The following is a 17,866-nucleotide window of genomic DNA, read 5'->3' as shown; positions in this document are numbered from 1 at the left end:
AGCAACACAGTGGAACGCGCTTTCACCAGATGTATTCTGTAAGGATGACAGCCTCGCGATCGAGAGGGACCATATAAACTGCAAGGCTATAACGGCCTTAATCTTGGCAGAAAAAGACTGAAGAATGAAGATGGCTAGCTGTCCAGGTAACCGTCTCGAAGACGGACAGGGCTGCTTGGTGGAAACAGCTAATATGGTGCAGATCTTATGTCCCCCCAATAAATGTCGCAAAATATCTCTGTGTGCGACCTAGGTCTATGTCTTGCTCAGACCTGAATTTCTCCCCGTAATCTAGTGTTAGATATTCGTTGGATCTGCCATCTCGAGCATGGCCAGTTGGTCCTGGATGGATAAAGAAAAGGCGTGGTTACGAATACTTTGCCAGATCCATTCGTTGTCGTCAGCCAGCCCCTGCAATCATGGGCGGCACGAATCAAGCCTCCCTGGCCTTGGAAGAAGTTATTCTCATGAGTGACTGAGCTAATGCCCCGTCCTGTAATGTGGGGTGGAGAAGATGGTGACAAGCTCAGAGGACTACTACACCGCAAATAACGAGAGGCTGAAGAACAAGTACATTGAAGTCCCTTCTTTGTACCCCAACGATCGAGTTAGCCGCCAAGGCCAGAGAAGACGGTTAAAACGGCCCCTGTTTGTACCGATACTTTGTCTCCTCTCCGATGTAGTACCATCCCGGACGCGCCCACTCGAGCTGTACGTTGCTGAGGGGGCCAGATGGGCCAAAGCTGTAAGAGATGTCAGATGTGTGGGCAGTCGGATAAAACAAATACGACGGTGGACGGTCAACTGACATGCAGATACATACTTGCTTCCCGCCGGCTCACCTATCCCCGCCCACTCCCCTTCCCACTTCGATGACTAGCAAAGTACAAAGCTGGACACGCCCCTCCGATGCGCGGACGTGGCTCGCAAGTTGGCAAGGTCCCAAGGTCCGGTAGGCGGGTTCGGATCAGATAACTTCTCTCGGCGCCACATTTGGCGTTTGTGGCGGGCAGGCAACCCCCTGCCTCATCATGGAGGGTACGGAGTCGGAGGAGAAGCACAAGCTGGCTTGGTCGGTTGGTCACCGCCGCCCAACATTTGCTGACGATGCCAACACAAGTTAATGGCTCAAACGGAGTCTGCTGGGAGCAAACAACAAAGGGAAATGTGGTTTGGAGGATTTTCCGGATATCCGGTCAGAGATTAAAGCACAAGGAAGGAGCGCCTCCGGCTATTTTGCCCTAAGCGGGTCCGGCGGTTCCTTCCTTCTGTGTCAGGTGTTTAGCCTGTCGGCCAACCACGGCCTTCATGAGGATCTGATAAGCCGAGTCCACCCTCATCTGGTCCGCCCCTCACCTGGCGTCACGACTCACGACTCACAACCACTCTTTTGGTTCTGACTGGCCCGAAACCATCTGTGCCCTTCACTCCGGGACCTGCGTGCGTTGTCCAAACCAACTTAGCCGAGCAAGTCACCGATGTCCGAGGATATAGAACGACGGCCTGCTTAGCCTGTCCGCTACATACAGCATCCCGCCTTACCCGGTCTTTGAACTGTGTTCGGATTCCATTATGGCTTCGGTTTTATACAGCCCTCGGCCTTGTGAATACCCGGTTGTTCGACAGCATAAGTAACAACTAGCAGAAGGCCGTTGTAGCAAGACTATGGAGCGCATGGAGCAGGGAAAGTGAGCCGTGTTGGTGCTGCTGCAGTAGAGTAGCAGACTTATCAATCAGCTCGGGATCAACACCATGTGCAACCCTCCCAATACCCTTTCGTGCCGTGCCAGCAGGCAATGACAATGCCGCGCTGCTATTCTCCCCGAGCCAACGGAATGCAGAACCTTGGTTCCATTGCCGTCCAAGCCCTCCATTCGTCTGGTCCGCAAAGGACATCTACTCTGTTGTCTTCTTGGACCAAATCCCGGCCCAGCTCCAAGGTCATTCAACAACTCGCCGTATTCATATGCCCCCGACATCTAACGTCTGTCTCCACGCGTGGGCCAAGCTTCTTCCATCCCCACACTCGTCTGTCGCGACAGACCAACATTGTGGCCTCAACAATCCCACTTCCCTTCTCCAACTTCATACATGCCCAAACATTTTCTTCGACGCAGCCAGCCAACATCTTATCTGCCAGCAACGCCAAAATGGGTTCAGTCCTAAATGTGTCAGACGCTCCAACCGTCAGAGTGTTCATTGCGGGAGGTTCGTATGCTGGCCTGTCCGTGGCCACCAATCTTCTCGACCTCGGACAGGGTCTCTCGCCACGCATGTTCCAGCAGCCATACGAGCATCACCCCAACCTTCCCCGCGTAAACTGGGACATTACCGTTGCTGATGAGAGAGACGGTTTTTGTAAGTAGACTTTGTAATCGAATGGAAATGAGAGCAATTGCAACACCCGCGCCTAACATTTGGAGTCAGATCACTTGATTGGGTCTCCGCTTGCCCTGGCTGACGCAGAGTATGCCAAGAAGGTCTGGATTAAATTCCAAGACCTCCCTGGACTGCAGACCCCCCAGATCAAGTTCATCCAGGCCTCTGTATCAAGTGTTGACTGCGAGGCAAAGACAGCCACTACAATTGACAGCACAACCAAGGTTGCCAGCACACACGAGTATGACTACTTCGTTGCTGCCACCGGTCTCCGGAGGGTGTGGCCGGTCGTGCCCCAATCCCTGACGAGAAAGCAGTATCTTCTCGAAGTCGAGGAGCATATTCATTCAGTTGCCAGCGCCCAGCACGGCGTGGTTGTTGTGGGAGGTGGAGCGGTCGGCATTGAGATGGCAGCTGAGCTTAAGCTGGTTAAGCCTGATGTAAAGGTTACTCTTATCCACTCCCGAGACAAGCTTTTATCATCAGAGAATCTCTCAGACGAGTGCAAGGACAAGGCCTTGGAGCTACTCAAGGAGGCCGGTGTTGATGTATTGATGAGCCATCGACTCGCATCTACCACGGAGGCTGAGACCGCCAACGGGTCCCCCAAATATGAGATTGAGTTTACTAATGGGCACAAAATGTCTGCCAGTGTGGTTATCATGGCCATGTCCAAGAGCAAGTCAACAGCGACCTATCTGCCTTCATCGGCAATTGACGGGGACGGCTACGTTAAAATCGAGAGCAAGTTCGTTTTTCCCATCTCACGTTTGGCAAGGGAAATAAAATACAACCGCCTTGTCGCATTGACGCATCACTGACACGCTATGAACGCAGTTGCACTTTCTCCCCTGGCACCCCGAATGCCGAATTCCACCTCTGCGCCGGAGACTTGACCAAGTGGTCGGGCATCAAGCGCTGCGGCTGGGCCATGCACAGCGGCCACTATGCCGCTCAGAACATTCACAAATTCCTCCTGAAGAAGCATGTAGGCCAGGAACCCAAGTTTGCAGAGCTCCAAGAAGTGCCCCCCATGATTGGATTGGCGGTGGGAAAGACGGCTGTTGCTTCGGGGCCCGAGGGCACCGTCTTTGGAGAGGATGTCATGCAGGCCTACTTCAAACACGACCTTGGATTTACGAGTAAGCGTATTCCGGTTTCCGGGAGACTGAGCTTGTTCTCGCTAACGTCTGAAAACAGTTTGTTGGGACTGGATGGGCCTCGCTGGACGGAAGGAGGATAAGACTGACTGAGAAATGGCAGCGGAGATGGCATTTTGCAATTTAACAAGAGGGCATAAATGGTCTATAAAAATTTAGATATTAGGCGTTGGGTGTTTATCCCCGCGGCGTAGTTTAGGATCCACAGGAGGATTCCTCTATGATACGAAAATAGACGGACTTATGACATGCATCGTTGGCCTGTGCTGTCCAGAAGCAGATAAAGTTCATGGCAACAAGCCAAGCAAGGAGCCTATTTCAACTCAACCTGCCATGCAGTGAGTTTGGCGTGGTCCATCACAACATGCCTTGTGGACTGTGATACTTGTGCCTCTGTCACTCTTGTCCAGAGTATCATCGTGCCTCACAGCATCAAAAAGACCTTTAGTTTGGAATACGCTCGGGTCGCTCATATCAAACTCGACAGCGTCTTTACGTCTCGAGTCGCCCCCGCAAGCTGCCAAAATGCTACGAATTCTGCCATGTACACCAAGCCGCTTCTACCGAGGCTGGACATTGGCTCGACTATTTGTACAACTATTGCCGAGCTTGGCGCATAATGCGGCATATCCTGCTGGAAACTGGGACAAGTATAGAAAACAGCCGGATCATGGCAGGGGTCTTCCTACGAGAACGCCACCGCAGAGTGATTAGGCTTCTTGCGGTTCCATGTATGACCAGTACCGGTTATTATAATGCCGCTCATTCCCAGACGACTTGGTGGACGAATCGGAAGCTCAAACGGCATCATGATTCATGCATGAGATGGGCTGCACGGTAGTTGTATATCAGCCTCACATCCGTCGGTTTTCGGCGTTGCAAAGCCAAACGTGACTATGAAGATGCCGTCGGTACTCATTCATCATACTCCGTAGTCTAAGTCAAGTTTGGTATCTCGGAACCATGTCCGAGGAGGCTCTGGTCTAGTTACCCAGGCCAAGCCAAGGATCAGCATGAGACTTGAAATATCACTAAGAGTGGTATCTTTAGCCGTTTTCATCGCCACATCACACTTGGCCAACTCGCCTAGACGCCGAATCTAGCCTTTTGTCGACCCCCAGTAGTCTCTGATATCTATCGGATTCGCTGAGTGACATGTGGGTGTTATTACCGCCTTTCGACTTTTCTCGCCTGCCCTAGGCCTCACTAGGAATTTACTGTCCTGGGCTGGCCTTGGAGTAATTGAGGAGAGGCAGGCCACATCCGTCCACAAAGCTAATATTACCACGGTGAAAATTGACAATTCCCGTACTCGTGTTTTGATGGGAGAAGAAGCTCTCTGGATGCGCGTGCAGCCAAGCTCCCAGAGCGCTCGTCGTAATCGGAAACCAAAACGCCACGAGGGGGAAAAAAAAAGCGCATCATCTCGACTTGGGCACGCAAGTGCGTTACATGCGCGGTGCACAAATCTGTCAGATTGTGCGGGGAGAAACCGGACGCCCAGCTTCAATAACGTTATCAGATCCGCGCAGCCCTTATGTGTTTAAGCGGCGCGCACATTTCAATTGAACCAATCAGTATACATCAATCAGAAAGTGTGGAGCCCCGAGTGCAGGCCGGGTTTCGCCGTGCGGTCCGGGCGCCGGCTGGACTTGTCTCCATTCCAGGATTGTCAAGGACAGCCGAGCCCCAGCCAAGGGTCGGTCTACCTGCTTCAACAAATTTTTTCTTCCCTTGTTGCACCCCTGGCCCCAGTCAGGGTCAACTCCATCAAGATTTGCGGCGGGGAACAGCTTCCCATGTTCGTCCCTTGTTCCCCTCGGTGCGAGGTATCGTGACAAGTTGGTGGCGTCGCTTCTGTAACATTACTTACTTACTTATGTATGTCTGTAGTCTATTTACAGGGGCGAGATTAAGCACTAGACACATACATACATACATCTAAGCCCCCTCGCCCACCCTGTTGGAGGCAGTTATTGGCTATCCGGCACTGCTGCTAGGTTACCAGGGGTCGATGTCGTCTTGGAGGCTCCAGAACCGGGGGGGAGTGCGTGGTCACTTCACTCCCATTATCGTATTATTCATCATCTGCTCGACAACCTCGACGCTGTGCAGGGACTAGCTTCTGAGTGAAGAAGCAAGACGGTCCGTCTGTCACTAAACGTTCTAGCTCACGGATACAGCGGCATTGCGAGTGATATGTGGCTCCGAGTACGCGTCAACGGGTTCGCATGTACCTACAAGTGTCAGTCTTGTATCCCGCACTTTCGTGAGCTGAATGTGGGCTCCAACAGGGTCCAGCAAGGGTCTAACAAGGTTCAGCAGCTTCTCCCACATCGCGAGAGTGTCTGGTTAGCTCTAGGAGTCTAGGACCCTTCCTCGCGCCTTGGCCGCTGAAGGAGATCGATCTCTTCACGACGCCAGATGGGACAATGGACAAAATGCGACTGGTGCTGTTTTTTTTTACCGAAGCTTGCCACCCTCTCCTCGGGCCAGACCTCTCCTGTCGTATTTTCAAACTGCCCAGCTGCTATATGTCCGTTGTCAAGTAGGCACGCGGCGCTGAACGTGAGATATTCATCTGTATAGACAGTCCCTTTCATCACCGGCGTTCCCTCCACAATGGCAGCCGCGAATTCAGTAGTTCAGCTCTCGGCTCTGTCTCCAAACGAGACCTTCATCAAGCTCCCTCACCCGTACTTGACCGAGTACACTGTCCAGAAGACAACCGCGCCGCCAAACAAAACAGCCGGAGATGTGCCCTTTTACCAACTCTGCGAGCGTCCCGGCTCGTCGACGCAGAAACTCCCAGCCCCGTTGCACAACACAAAGCTCTACTTCTCCGAGCCCGCGGACCTAAAGTCCAGTGAGCTACCAGCGGATTCCAACAACGGCGCCTGGGCCAGAGCGAGACGCTCGCCGTTCTCCGTGGTCGTCTGGGACGGCGCCGAGACGCCCTCCCTCGCGCAGGCATGGCTTCTCCTATACGTCCTGTTCACGGCCCGGCCGGGCATGGAGTCGGTGCGACTGGAGCTTGTTGGCGCCAACGCCGCGACTCTGGGCGCCCAGTTGCGCGACGTTCTGCTGGCCGTTGACCACCCGCCGCCGGCCAGGGAGAAGCGCGCCTCGGCTTCTTCCAACGCAGACGAATACCTTGTCCTGGCTCTGCGAAGCACCTTCTGGCAAGGCGCCGGCTCGCCCTTTGGTCCTCGGCCCGTGTGGCTGCCCGCCGAGTCGCCCCCGTCTCTCCACGGAGCCGGCTCGCTGGCATCGTATCCCCTTACTCCTCTCCAGCACACCGTCACCATTACATCCGCCGGCGATCCCCAAGATGCCGACCGGTGCCAGCAGTCGTGGCATCCCATTCGCCCCGCGAAGCCTGCCCCCGGCGCCGTCGTGTACAGCCGATGGATTCCGCACCTCGGGGAGACCTTCTCCATGGTGTCGCTGGACTACCAAGACGAGGAACACCTGAGACTGTTCCACGAGTGGCAGAACGACCCTCGTGTCTCGCAGGGCTGGAACGAAACGGGCACTTTGGACCAGCACAGGGAGTACCTGCGCAACATCCATGAGGATCCCCATCAGGTCGCGGTCCTGGCCAAGTGGGATGATGCCTACTTTGCCTATTTCGAAGTGTACTGGGCCAAGGTGAGTGTTTCTTTCTTGTCCTTCCTATACAAAAGAGCCGTGGATGAGTGAGCGTCGCTAACACCATGGATGATGCTCTACAGGAGGACCGTCTCGGCGGCTACTACGATGCCGGCGACTTTGACCGCGGCCGCCACTCCCTCGTGGGCGATGTTCGATTCCGCGGCCCTCATCGTGTGACTGCCTGGTGGAGCAGCCTGATGCATTACCTCTTCCTCGATGACCCTCGCACCATGCATGTCGTGGGCGAGCCCAAGAACACCAACGCGACTGTCGTCATGTACGACCTCATCCACGGCTTTGGCATCGAGCACTTTGTCGATTTGCCGCACAAGCGGAGCGCTTTCGTGCGGTGTCCACGCACTCGGTTCTTCCAGTTGTGTCCGCTGGGGGAGAATGACAAGGTTGTTGGTGGTATGAGGATCGGACTGGTTCCCAAGTTGTAGGACTAGACGTTTAGACAAGACTGTGACCTGGCTAGTGTTTATACATATATATATATATGTTTTGGTTTGATTTTTTGCAGTAGTGGAGGCAACGTGGGCTGAACGTGATGCAAATATATGTGTGTGTGTGTATATTGTCTTGACGTCTGAATACATCCAGCCCTCTGCAGTCCTGTTCTGAAAACACCCTTTGTCTCTTGAACCATGTTTTACTCTAAACCAAGCAACTAAATGAACAAACATCGTTCTACATTGTTCTCTATTCTACCAGACTTGCTACAACTTTGACGTCTGCCCTCTCTTGGCCAAAATCTCATTCCCCAACGCCGCCATCTCAAACTTTCTCACTTTGCCGCTTCCAGTCAGCGGCACGTCGCAAGGAACCCCATCTTGGCCCAGCCATAAAACATGCGCCGGGGACTTGTGCTTGCCCAGCGTGCTGCGGACCCAGTCGCGCAATTCCGCGTCCGTCGGCTGGGGGCTGCCTTCGAGCCTCTCGACAAAGGCGCCGACAACTTCGCCATAGTGCTTGTCCCTGAGTCCGACCACAATGGCCCGGGAGACTGACGGGTGTGCCATGAGCCGCTCCTCGATTTCAAGAGGGTAGATGTTCTCTCCGCCTGGGTTCGCGCCGCGGCCGTGTTAGTGGCAGTGTTCAAAAGAAGGAAAGAAGGGAAGCAAAACGTCGGCATTCTTCCGGCGCTCACCTCGAATGATGATATCCTTGAACCGTCCCGTAATCGTGCAGTATCCATTCTCGTCAAAGACGGCCTCGTCGCCCGTGTGCAGCCACAGAAGCCCTGCCGCGTCCCGGACCATGGCTTCGCTGGTCTTTTCCGAGTTATTCCAGTAGCCGGCCTGGAGCTGGTATCCCGCCATGCAGAGCTCGCCCCGTGAGCCCACGGGCACGGTGTTGCCGTCGCGGTCGACAATCTTTGCCTGGGCGTGCGGCATCAGGGTGCCGACCGTGGTCAGCCTCGTGCTCAGGGCGTCGTCGGTGAAGGCGTTGAAGCAGGTCGGCGAGGCCTCCGTCAGGCCGTAGCTGCTGGTGAACTCGGTCATGCCAAACTTGTTGACCAGGAGCTCCATCAGGTATTTCGGGACGGGCGCGCCCGCAATGATTCCGGTCCGTAGCTTGTCGCAGTTGAACCCGGGCGGGAACTCGGCCTGGAAGAGAGAGTCGAACATGGCCGGCACGCCGTGGACAGCCGTGCAGCCCTCGTCAGAGATGGCCTGAAGAGTGGAGGGGATGTCAAAGACTTCGGCCGGATACACAATCTTGCCGCCGTGGGTGACGATGGCCAAAAGGCCCAGGACAAGGCCAAAGCAGTGGAACATGGGAGGAGGACAGCATAGGATGTCCTCGGCCGTTATCCTCATCCTGTCGCCAATGAAGCGGGAGTTGTTGACCAGATTGCTACCCCCGGCCACCATCAGCTTCTCCTTCAGTGGTTTTACAAATCTGCAAGACTTACTGGTGAGTGAGCATGGCGGCCTTTGGGAGACCTGTGGTGCCACTTGTAAACTGCAAGTTGACGACCTGATGTGGCAGCACTCGCTGCATAGCCCGGTACAGCGTGTCGTAACTCTTGCGACTGGTCGATTTGATGAGGGAGTCATAGGTGGTGTATTTTCCTGCTTCGCCTCGCAGGATGAAGACCTTGGGCGCGTCGGTTTTGTTGTCCAGCGCAGCCAGAAGCTTCCGGTTGTCCAACCGGCCGATGGTCTGGGTGGTGAAGAATACCTTGCAGTCGGAAAACTTCAGGCCGTACATGGCCTCGGTGGGCGTGTACGTGTTGTTCAGGATGACGAGGATGGCGCCGATTTTGGCCACGGCGAAGAAGACGGCGGCGTACTGCTCGCAGTTCCCGGCCATGATGCCCACGCGGTCTCCAACCCCGATTCCCATATCCAAGAGGGCCTGTGCGAGGGAGGAACTCTGTTGGTTCAACTCGTTGTACGTCCATCGTGCTCCGGTCCAGGGAATGACGATGCACTCTTGAGTTCCATGCTGGTACGTCTGAAGCTGGAGAAGCTCCCCGAGGGTCAAGTCGACGAGGGGAGGCTCGAGGGGACCATGCAGGACCGAAAGCTTTTGAGTAGCAGGCCGAGTCTGCGGTTGCGGCTCCGCCACAGCTGGCTGTGTGGACATTTTGATGTGACGATGCTGTGGTCTTTTTTCTTTCTTTTCCTTTTTCTTCTTCTGCGTACGTATATGTGTGTTTTGGTCCTTTACAATGATACTTGGCAACCGAGCTTGGTCTACCACGGCCAACGCGATGCAATGGATATGCGACGCTACAAGCGGTAAACCAGTATATTAGGCATAATGGTGTTCAAGGGGGGCCCACACCCAAAGTCACAAAAACGACTGACGACATCTGTCGAGCTGCCGTGGTTGGATGGCTCATTGTGCATCGTCATAAAATCGTACATGGCCCAGCATCCCAGTGTTCAGACGGCTCGCCGCATCGCCAAACCACAGGTCGCATCCCTAGCCCTGAGGGCAAATGGGCCACGGCTCCATTCACGCAAAGCGTTTGAAATTAGGAAGGTTGAGCCGGACTCGATGATTAGTACGTGTGGTTGAAAATGTGTCCCCCTTGCTCGCAGGCAGATTCCGAGGGTTGCCGATGTGGATCGCAGAGTCAGCCAGGAATCCATCTTATCTGATCATCAGATTAGATGGCGCGCTCTAGACTCTCAGGGAAGGCGCGAGGCAGGGGGGGCGTGTCTGGGCTCTGCGCCGTCAGGATCAGCTTGTGGACTCTCCGCCCTGGCCGCGGCTGTTGTATGATGGCGGCAAGGTAGACCCTGCTTTGGATCCAAGGAACAAGACAAGAAGGAAGCAAAAAAACATGTCGGGGGTTGCTGTGAGGATTAAAGACTAAACCGCGGCGTTTCCAACCCTGGTCCGCGGCCCTGTCCAGCAAGGCCCACCACACGCAGGTCGGGCCCACCAACACCAAAGCTTGGGTAAGCAAATTCCCCGACTTGACCAGTCAGTCAATCGAGTCTGGTCAACACAATACAATATCCTCTCAGCTCTGAAAGTTTAGCCACGCGTGACCTCACAAGGGGGGCTACAGGCAATCAAAGGGGGAAATCTCTCATTAATATAATTTACGGAGTACTTCAAGTGCTATTACTCCCGTATCAATCGCAATTGACAGCTACTATTATAAGTGAAGGGGCTGGATTGTATGTATGTATGCGGCAATTGTTTCCAATTGTTTCTCTTGCGCTGACGTTGCAAAAACAGGGCGTGGAATGACATTGAATCCCTGTGCCGTCCGCCAGTGCCGCCTTTACGCGATCTGCCCCTCCGGTCCAGATGTCCGCTTCAGAGACTAGCGCTGCAGACTTGGGATTCATCGTGCCAAGTCTTCTTCCAAGTCCGCCGGCCCAGTCACGAAAGAAGAAAAAGAGAGAAGAAAAAAAAAAGCCACATGGGCGTGTGTGTGGCCAGGGTCAGGCTCCGCAAGCAGACTTCCAAGTTCCTGGTCCTCAGCCGCTTCAGCCAACTCGTCTTATCAATCTGCCCGCCCCGTCTTGGCAGCAGCAGCAGCTCACGGCGAGAAATTCGGGCACACATCAAATCCCAAGACAGAATGCGAATGGCTCAACAAAAGTTTTTTTAGCTTCATCTCCACCAGGAATGGAGTTCGGCCATCACACTGTCGGACATAGTCACCGACAGCAAGGAAATGTTTGCAGATTGTTTGTGTCTCGGCTGCCCATCAGAATATCAGCTGTAGCCCACGTTTCATCGCATCAACCTGCCGCAACCTAATCTTGTGTACATACACATGTGCTAACCTGACGTCCTACGCCCTCCGTCGCATGGCCTGTTATTCATCGCCTTCTCGTGGGGGAGCGCTGGCTGTCTGATCTCGAAATTCTCCCATCTCCACTCCAAAATGCCCGTCACCGTCTCTGCCAAGCGAACACCATCTCGACTACGGAGTACTGTACTCCGCTTCACGGCACGGACCAAAAGGGAAAGGGTTCTGCGATCCAATGGGTTCCTAAACACCGAGTCATGGACATGTCTCGCTCATGTACTCTCAAGTCACTTCCACCACCATGGACCGACCCCTGTTCGCAGTGCGCCCCTCAGACCAGGAAACTCACGAGAAACAACATGTATGTATGCCAATGGACGCCTTTCAACGCGTTTCCCGCTCGCTGGTGGATCCTATCCTGGTTGTGGAAGATACTAATGGCAATCCAGCTGAGTACCGTGAATGGTTGCTGCATTGGGCAGGCGGGCAGGCTCAGAGACGGAAGGAATCATGTGTTCCACGAGGTCCAAGTATATGGGTCCGCAGTGCTGAGCCAGAGGTTCATAATACATAGCTAAAAAAGAGCTCTTGACGTACTTTTGAAGAGCCCAGTTGAGCGTTCCCGTTTTGGAGTATGAACCTCTGCGCCTTGTGAGACTGCTCTACTTCAGCCCTGGAATAACTCGGGGTTTCTGTGTGTCTAGTCTCTTTTCCCATAATGAAGTCCTTTATATTAGACGCCTTGTCAAGCCTTTCGGCTTTCTCGAAGCGTCGGAAACAACGAAAAAAGGGTATCGCCGGTGATGCCAGTACGGGAATAGCTCCGCTTGCAGCACCGCAACATGCCGCCGCAAATCCCGATATAAACGCTCCCGACAAGCCCGAACCTGTAAGCGACGAAAAAAAGGGACTGGGTGATCGAGACTTGGATCAAATATGGAATTGGAATAGGGAGCTTCCTCCCCTGATACAAAGATGCATGCATGACATCATTCGGGAAGTCTCACAACGACAGCCTCACGCTGTAGCCGTTGCATCATGGGACGGGACTCTTACATACCAGGAGATTGATGCGCTATCAACACAGCTAGCCCAGCAACTGAGGCGCCGGGGGGTCTCCGTTGGAACCAGAATACCACTATGCTTCGAAAAGTCCATCTGGGCAGTCGTGTCCCTCCTGGGAGTCATGAAAGCCGGTGCCACATTCTCATTGACTGATCCAAGTCAACCCGAAGCCAGACTCCGGACGATTGTGGACCAGACAGAAGCTGAAATCATCGTCACCTCGGCAGCTCAGCGAGAGCTTGGAGTAAAGATATCCCGAAACGGGCAAGTCATGTCAGTCTCTCGCGACTATTTCGACCAGATTTCCTCACAGCCGGAAGAATCACTACCGCTGGTTCCTTCTTCCTCTCCCATGTACATAATCTTCACTTCGGGGAGCACAGGCAAACCAAAGGGCGTGGTGATATCGCACGAGAACTACACGAGCGGCGCCTTGCCGCGGGCAGAAGCCGTGGGGTACAAGTCGCATTCGAGAGTCTTTGACTTCCCCTCCTACGCATTCGACGTAAGCATCGATTGCATGCTTTGCACTCTTGCCCACGGCGGGACAGTGTGTGTGCCCTCGGAAGCCGACCGGATGAACGATCTCAGCGGCGCTATCCGTAAAAGCAAAGCAAACATGGTCCATATGACCCCGTCGGTGGCCCGAGTCTTGGACGCCGACATTATTCCTTCCCTGGATGTTTTAGGCCTTGGCGGCGAAGCTGTTTCATCAAGTGATGCCGCCGCATGGAGCCAGGACACCAGCTTGGTCATTGCCTATGGACCGTCAGAGTGCACTGTTGGCTGTACCATCAACAACACCTTGGCGATATCAAGAGGCATAGGCAAGGGGGTTGGCGGTACAACCTGGATCACTGACCCCGAAGACCACAACATCCTGATGGGCGTTGGGGAGGTCGGGGAGCTTCTTATAGAGGGCCCTGTCGTAGGCATCGGATACCTTGGGGAGCCGGACAAGACGGCAGAAGTTTTCATCGAGAACCCAGCATGGTTGACCGCCGGGCACGGAGACCACGGCGGCCGCAAGGGTCGACTATACAAAACAGGCGATCTTGTACGATATGAATCAAACAATCTGGGCTCGATAGAGTTTGTCGGACGCAAAGATCAACAAGTCAAAATCAGGGGTCAGCGAGTCGAGTTGACAGAGGTCGAGCACCACCTTCAGAGTTGCTTACCGAGAGGCATCAAGATTGCAGCCGAAGTCATCAAGCCCGAGAACAGCGGGGCGCCGACGCTGGTTGCCTTTATTGCAGAGCCTTCATCCGGTTCGAACGAGACGGCGGATGAGTTTCCCCTGGTTGAGCCGTCAGAACAATTGACTGCTGCCCTATCTACTGTAGACAAGGACATGGGCGCAAAGGTGCCGAGATACATGGTGCCTACAGCATTCTTCACTCTGCAATCAATGCCGACACTGGTGTCTGGGAAGACGGATAGGAAGAAATTACGAGCCATCGCGGCGTCCATTCCACGGGAGAAGTTTTCCGGAGCCCAGAACGGCACGGCTCAGGTTGAACAAGAGCCTCAGACGGAGACGGAGAAGAAGCTGGCAGACGCATGGAAGAAGGTCCTTGGCTCCGACGTTAAAGCAAACAGAGGCAGCAATTTCTTTGGCGTGGGGGGAGACTCTCTCCGTGCGATGCGCCTTGTGGCCGCAGCAAGAGAGAACGGACTGTCCCTCACGGTGGCGGACATCTTTATGAACCCGACCCTTGAAACCATGTCATCCAGAGCAACAGACATCTCCCTCTCTGACTCAAACGCCGACAAGATAGCTCCTTTCTCGCTCCTTAACAAGGATTGGGCTGTTGGCTCGGTCCGGCAGGAAACAGCTGCGTTGTGCAACATTGAAGCAGATGCCATTGACGACGTGTATCCCTGTACACCCTTACAGGAGGCCCTTATGGCCCTGTCGGCCAAGGTGAAAGAGGCTTACATTGCCCAGCGCGTCGTTGAACTTGAGGATGCGGAGACGGCTACCAAACTCATCACGGCCTTTGATGCTGCTCAAGGGGACTGCCCTATCCTGCGGACAAGAATTGTCCAAGTCCCCGGCAGAGGTCTCGTCCAGGTCGTCGTGAAAGGAAAACTGAGCTATTTTTCCGGAACAGATTTGGATGAGTATCTCGTATCTGATAGAGATGAGGAGATGGATCTCGGACAGCCTCTTGTTCGGTATGCGGTCATCAACGACGGCAAAACTGGCAAGACCAGCTTCGTGTTGACCATGCACCATGCCTTATACGATGGCTGGTGTATGCCGCTTATCGTTGATCGGGTCAACAAGGCGTACATGGGCCAGACAGTCGAGCGGCCAGCCGAGTTTAGGCATTTCATCAAGTATCTTTGCGGCACCAACAAGAAGGATTCCGAGCAATACTGGAGACAGCAGTTGCAAGGGGCAAATGGCCTCCAGTTCCCCTCCCATCCATATACTGGATACCAAGCCAAGGCAGACTCGCTGCTCGAGGAGTACGTCTCCTTGGGCAGACTCCCCGCCTCGAACGCAACTGTTGCCACCGTCATCCGAGCCGCATGGGCATTTGTCGCCTCCCGGTACATCAACAGCGAAGACGTCGTCTTTGGTGAGACCTTGACCGGCAGGAACGCCGCCATTGTTGGCGCGGAAGAGATTGAGGGCCCAATGATTACCACGGTTCCGGTCCGTGTACAAGTCGATCGGGAGATGCCCATTGTCGAATACCTTCAGACTATCCAGGAACAGACCATTGAACAGATTCCCCACGAGCACTTTGGTCTCCAGCACATTCGGCGGCTTAGCCCGGATGCCCTCGAGGCGTGTGAGCTCAAAACCGGTCTGGTCCTGCATCCTAGTACCGCGAATGATGCAGCAGCAGGGGCTGATTTGCCTGCGGACCGGTTGGTGCCAGCCGGTGATTCCGAGGCAGCCCAGGAGGCTCTCAAATTCAATACCTATTCTCTCATGCTAGTGTGCTCCATTGACCCAGATGGTTTCCTCGTCATGGCAAGCTTTGATTCTAAAACGATTGACTCTGGCACTATGCAGAGAGCCTTGAGACAGTTCAAGAAGGTAGCGCAACTGCTTTGCCAAGGCACGTCCGGCCGCGTCGGTGATCTCGAGTACCTCACCCCCGATGACGTGGACATTTTGAAGACCATGGTCGCCTCAAACACACAAGACGCCCAGTTACACCAATATAGCGGCGTCCAAGGAGCCTTCATTGTTGAGTCCCAGGATGTCAACAAGCTGCTACCCGTGGGCGGTATTGGAGAGGTTATTGTATCAACGTCGACAGTGCTGGAATTGCCATCTATCCCGTCACCGTCTTGGCTCAGGGAGGTTAGTGATTCTGCCCCAATAACAGCGGCGAACTTCTACAAGACGGGCAAGCTGGCGAAATACACGGCCGGCGGCCTCCTTCAATTCATAGAGTCGAGCCCAAACCAGAACGTCAATGGCACAAGAGCCCAGGCCCCTGTGAAGCGAGTATCCGCAACGTCTCGTCGTCAACGGAAGCTCCGAAGCTTATGGAGTCGCGTCCTGAACATCGACGAGGACGACATCAGCTTGAATGATAATTTCTTTCTCCTAGGCGGTGACTCCATCGCCGCTATGAAACTTGTCTCGGAAGCCCGCGCAGAAGGGGTCAAACTAACCGTCGTGCAAATGTTCCAGAAACGCACATTATACGACATGGCAAGTGTCATGGAAGAGGTGGCCGTGGACACCAGTGCAAGTGAGGATGTTGCCGCTGCATTTTCTCTCTTGGGAGACGCCAACGCATCAGAATTTGTCGAAACTGTGGTTCGGCCGCGGCTGGAAAACAAGGCTTCCAATGTTCTTAATGTTGTTCCAACACGTCCGCTCCAGCAGATAGCCGTAAAGGGAACTACCCAGCTCCCTCGGTATTCTGCTCGCTACGAGCTCATGTACTTTGACGACACCATTGATAAGCAACAGCTCAGATATGCGTGCGAAGAGCTCGTGTCTCGCAATGAGATTCTGCGGACCGTGTTTATCGAACACAACGGCAAGTGTTACGGCGCGGTCCTCGAGTCTCTAGAAGCAGAATTCGTTGTCGACGGCGTAGGCAGCAGTTATTCCGGCAGCATCGAGGAATACGCGAGGAACGTGTGCCAGTCGGACGTCATGTCAGACATGCCACTCGGTTCCAGCTTTGTCAAATGGTTCCTTGTCGAATTCCCCAACGGCAAGTCCTGCCTGGTCTTCAGGCTCTCCCACGCGCAGTACGACGAGATATGTCTCCCCATTCTTCTGAGGCAGCTCTCTGCACTCTACGAAAACAGGCCGGTCCAGGAATCTGTTTCCTTCTCGTCCTATGTCGGGCACGTGCTCCGGCGCAACATTCCTGAAAGCACGCAGTACTGGAAAGACCTGCTCGCCGGCTCGGCCATGTCCATCCTCAAGCCTGACATCCCCGTTCAGAAGAGCAACCATTTTGCTGTCCAGCACACGGTGGATATATCGTCCAGGCCTAGAGACGTCACTGTCGCGACTTTGCCGACGGCAGCCTGGGCACTGTGCCTGAGTCGTCGCTTGTCTCTCCGAGACGTCACATTCGGTGAGGTGGTGAGCGGTCGAAACATTGATTTCCCCAATGCCGATGCCGTCACGGGGCCATGCTGGCAATACGTCCCGGTACGCGTCAAGTTCGATCCATCATGGACTGTGTCCGATCTGCTGGCCTACATCCAGCACCAACACGTCGCGTCGTCGGCCCACGAAGGCATGGGCCTCAGCGAAATCAGGGACCAATGCACCGACTGGCCCGACGCGACGCCAGACTGGTTCGATTCCGTCGTCCACCAAGACGTAGCGCATGTTGAAAGGTTACCGTTTGCAAAGGTAAGCAGTCGCATGGAAACAGTGTATCCGCATGAGGAGCCGTTGCGGGAGTGGAAGATTCAGGCTTTCATTGATGGGGACAGTATGATATTGGAGATTGTCACGGTGGACAGCTGGGCCGAGTATGCCAAGGAGTTGTTGATGGATTTGGCTGATGTGGCGCGATTCTTGATACGTGAGCCAAGGGAAAAACTATTCTAAGTTTTTTTTTCTTTTTTTTTTTTACGTCTCATTTTCTTCTTCTTGGCATTATTTGGCACGTCACGGTTTGACTTGGCGCTGCACGACTAAACAAATTAAGCCTATTTATGTACTACCGTAGGTCTCTAGGTATTCAACACTTACGAAGCGACATCGTCACGCAAAACTGGAAATATTCGGTTTGTCGTAGCACCTTTCTCGTGTATATTGATCAATGTCCAGCCCCAACAGCCGTGTTGAATTAAAAGAACAAGGTTGTCATGGTACAGTGAATTGGCCTATTATTATCTGTATGTACGTCTTTAAATGATCGACAGTTTGTCA

At 54.1% G+C, this 17,866-nt stretch overlaps 4 protein-coding genes across 4 annotated transcripts; 3 read left to right on the top strand and 1 right to left on the bottom strand.

Annotated features, from left to right (window-relative positions):
- Positions 1-2,150: 2,150 nt before the first annotated feature.
- OXR1_0 (Oxidoreductase) lies at positions 2,151-3,632 on the top strand (the record flags this gene model as incomplete). The annotated part of the gene is made up of 4 exons (XM_014694189.1): positions 2,151-2,358; positions 2,428-3,127; positions 3,217-3,521; positions 3,580-3,632. 4 exons carry the CDS (start codon positions 2,151-2,153, stop codon positions 3,630-3,632), a joined length of 1,266 nt encoding a protein of 421 aa, XP_014549675.1.
- Positions 3,633-6,161: 2,529 nt separating this feature from the next.
- On the top strand, positions 6,162-7,636 carry G6M90_00g008310 (uncharacterized protein; the record flags this gene model as incomplete). The annotated part of the gene is made up of 2 exons (XM_014694190.1): positions 6,162-7,190; positions 7,274-7,636. 2 exons carry the CDS (start codon positions 6,162-6,164, stop codon positions 7,634-7,636), a joined length of 1,392 nt encoding a protein of 463 aa, XP_014549676.1.
- Positions 7,637-7,912: 276 nt separating this feature from the next.
- sidI_0 (Acyl-CoA ligase sidI) lies at positions 7,913-9,788 on the bottom strand (the record flags this gene model as incomplete). Its single annotated transcript, XM_014694191.1, has 3 exons — positions 7,913-8,256; positions 8,344-9,053; positions 9,112-9,788. The coding sequence occupies 3 exons, from the start codon at positions 9,786-9,788 to the stop codon at positions 7,913-7,915; spliced, it is 1,731 nt and encodes a 576-aa protein (XP_014549677.1).
- A 2,351-nt stretch (positions 9,789-12,139) lies between these two features.
- Positions 12,140-17,542, top strand: NPS1 (Nonribosomal peptide synthase 1; the record flags this gene model as incomplete). The annotated part of the gene is made up of 1 exon (XM_014694192.1): positions 12,140-17,542. The coding sequence occupies one exon, from the start codon at positions 12,140-12,142 to the stop codon at positions 17,540-17,542; it is 5,403 nt and encodes a 1,800-aa protein (XP_014549678.1).
- Positions 17,543-17,866: the final 324 nt, after the last annotated feature.

Source organism: Metarhizium brunneum, chromosome 1 (assembly GCF_013426205.1).
Source record: "Metarhizium brunneum chromosome 1, complete sequence".
Lineage (NCBI taxonomy): Eukaryota > Fungi > Ascomycota > Sordariomycetes > Hypocreales > Clavicipitaceae > Metarhizium > Metarhizium brunneum.
The sequence above is the reverse complement of the archived record's forward strand: the minus strand, read 5'-3'. Positions and strand labels throughout refer to the sequence as shown.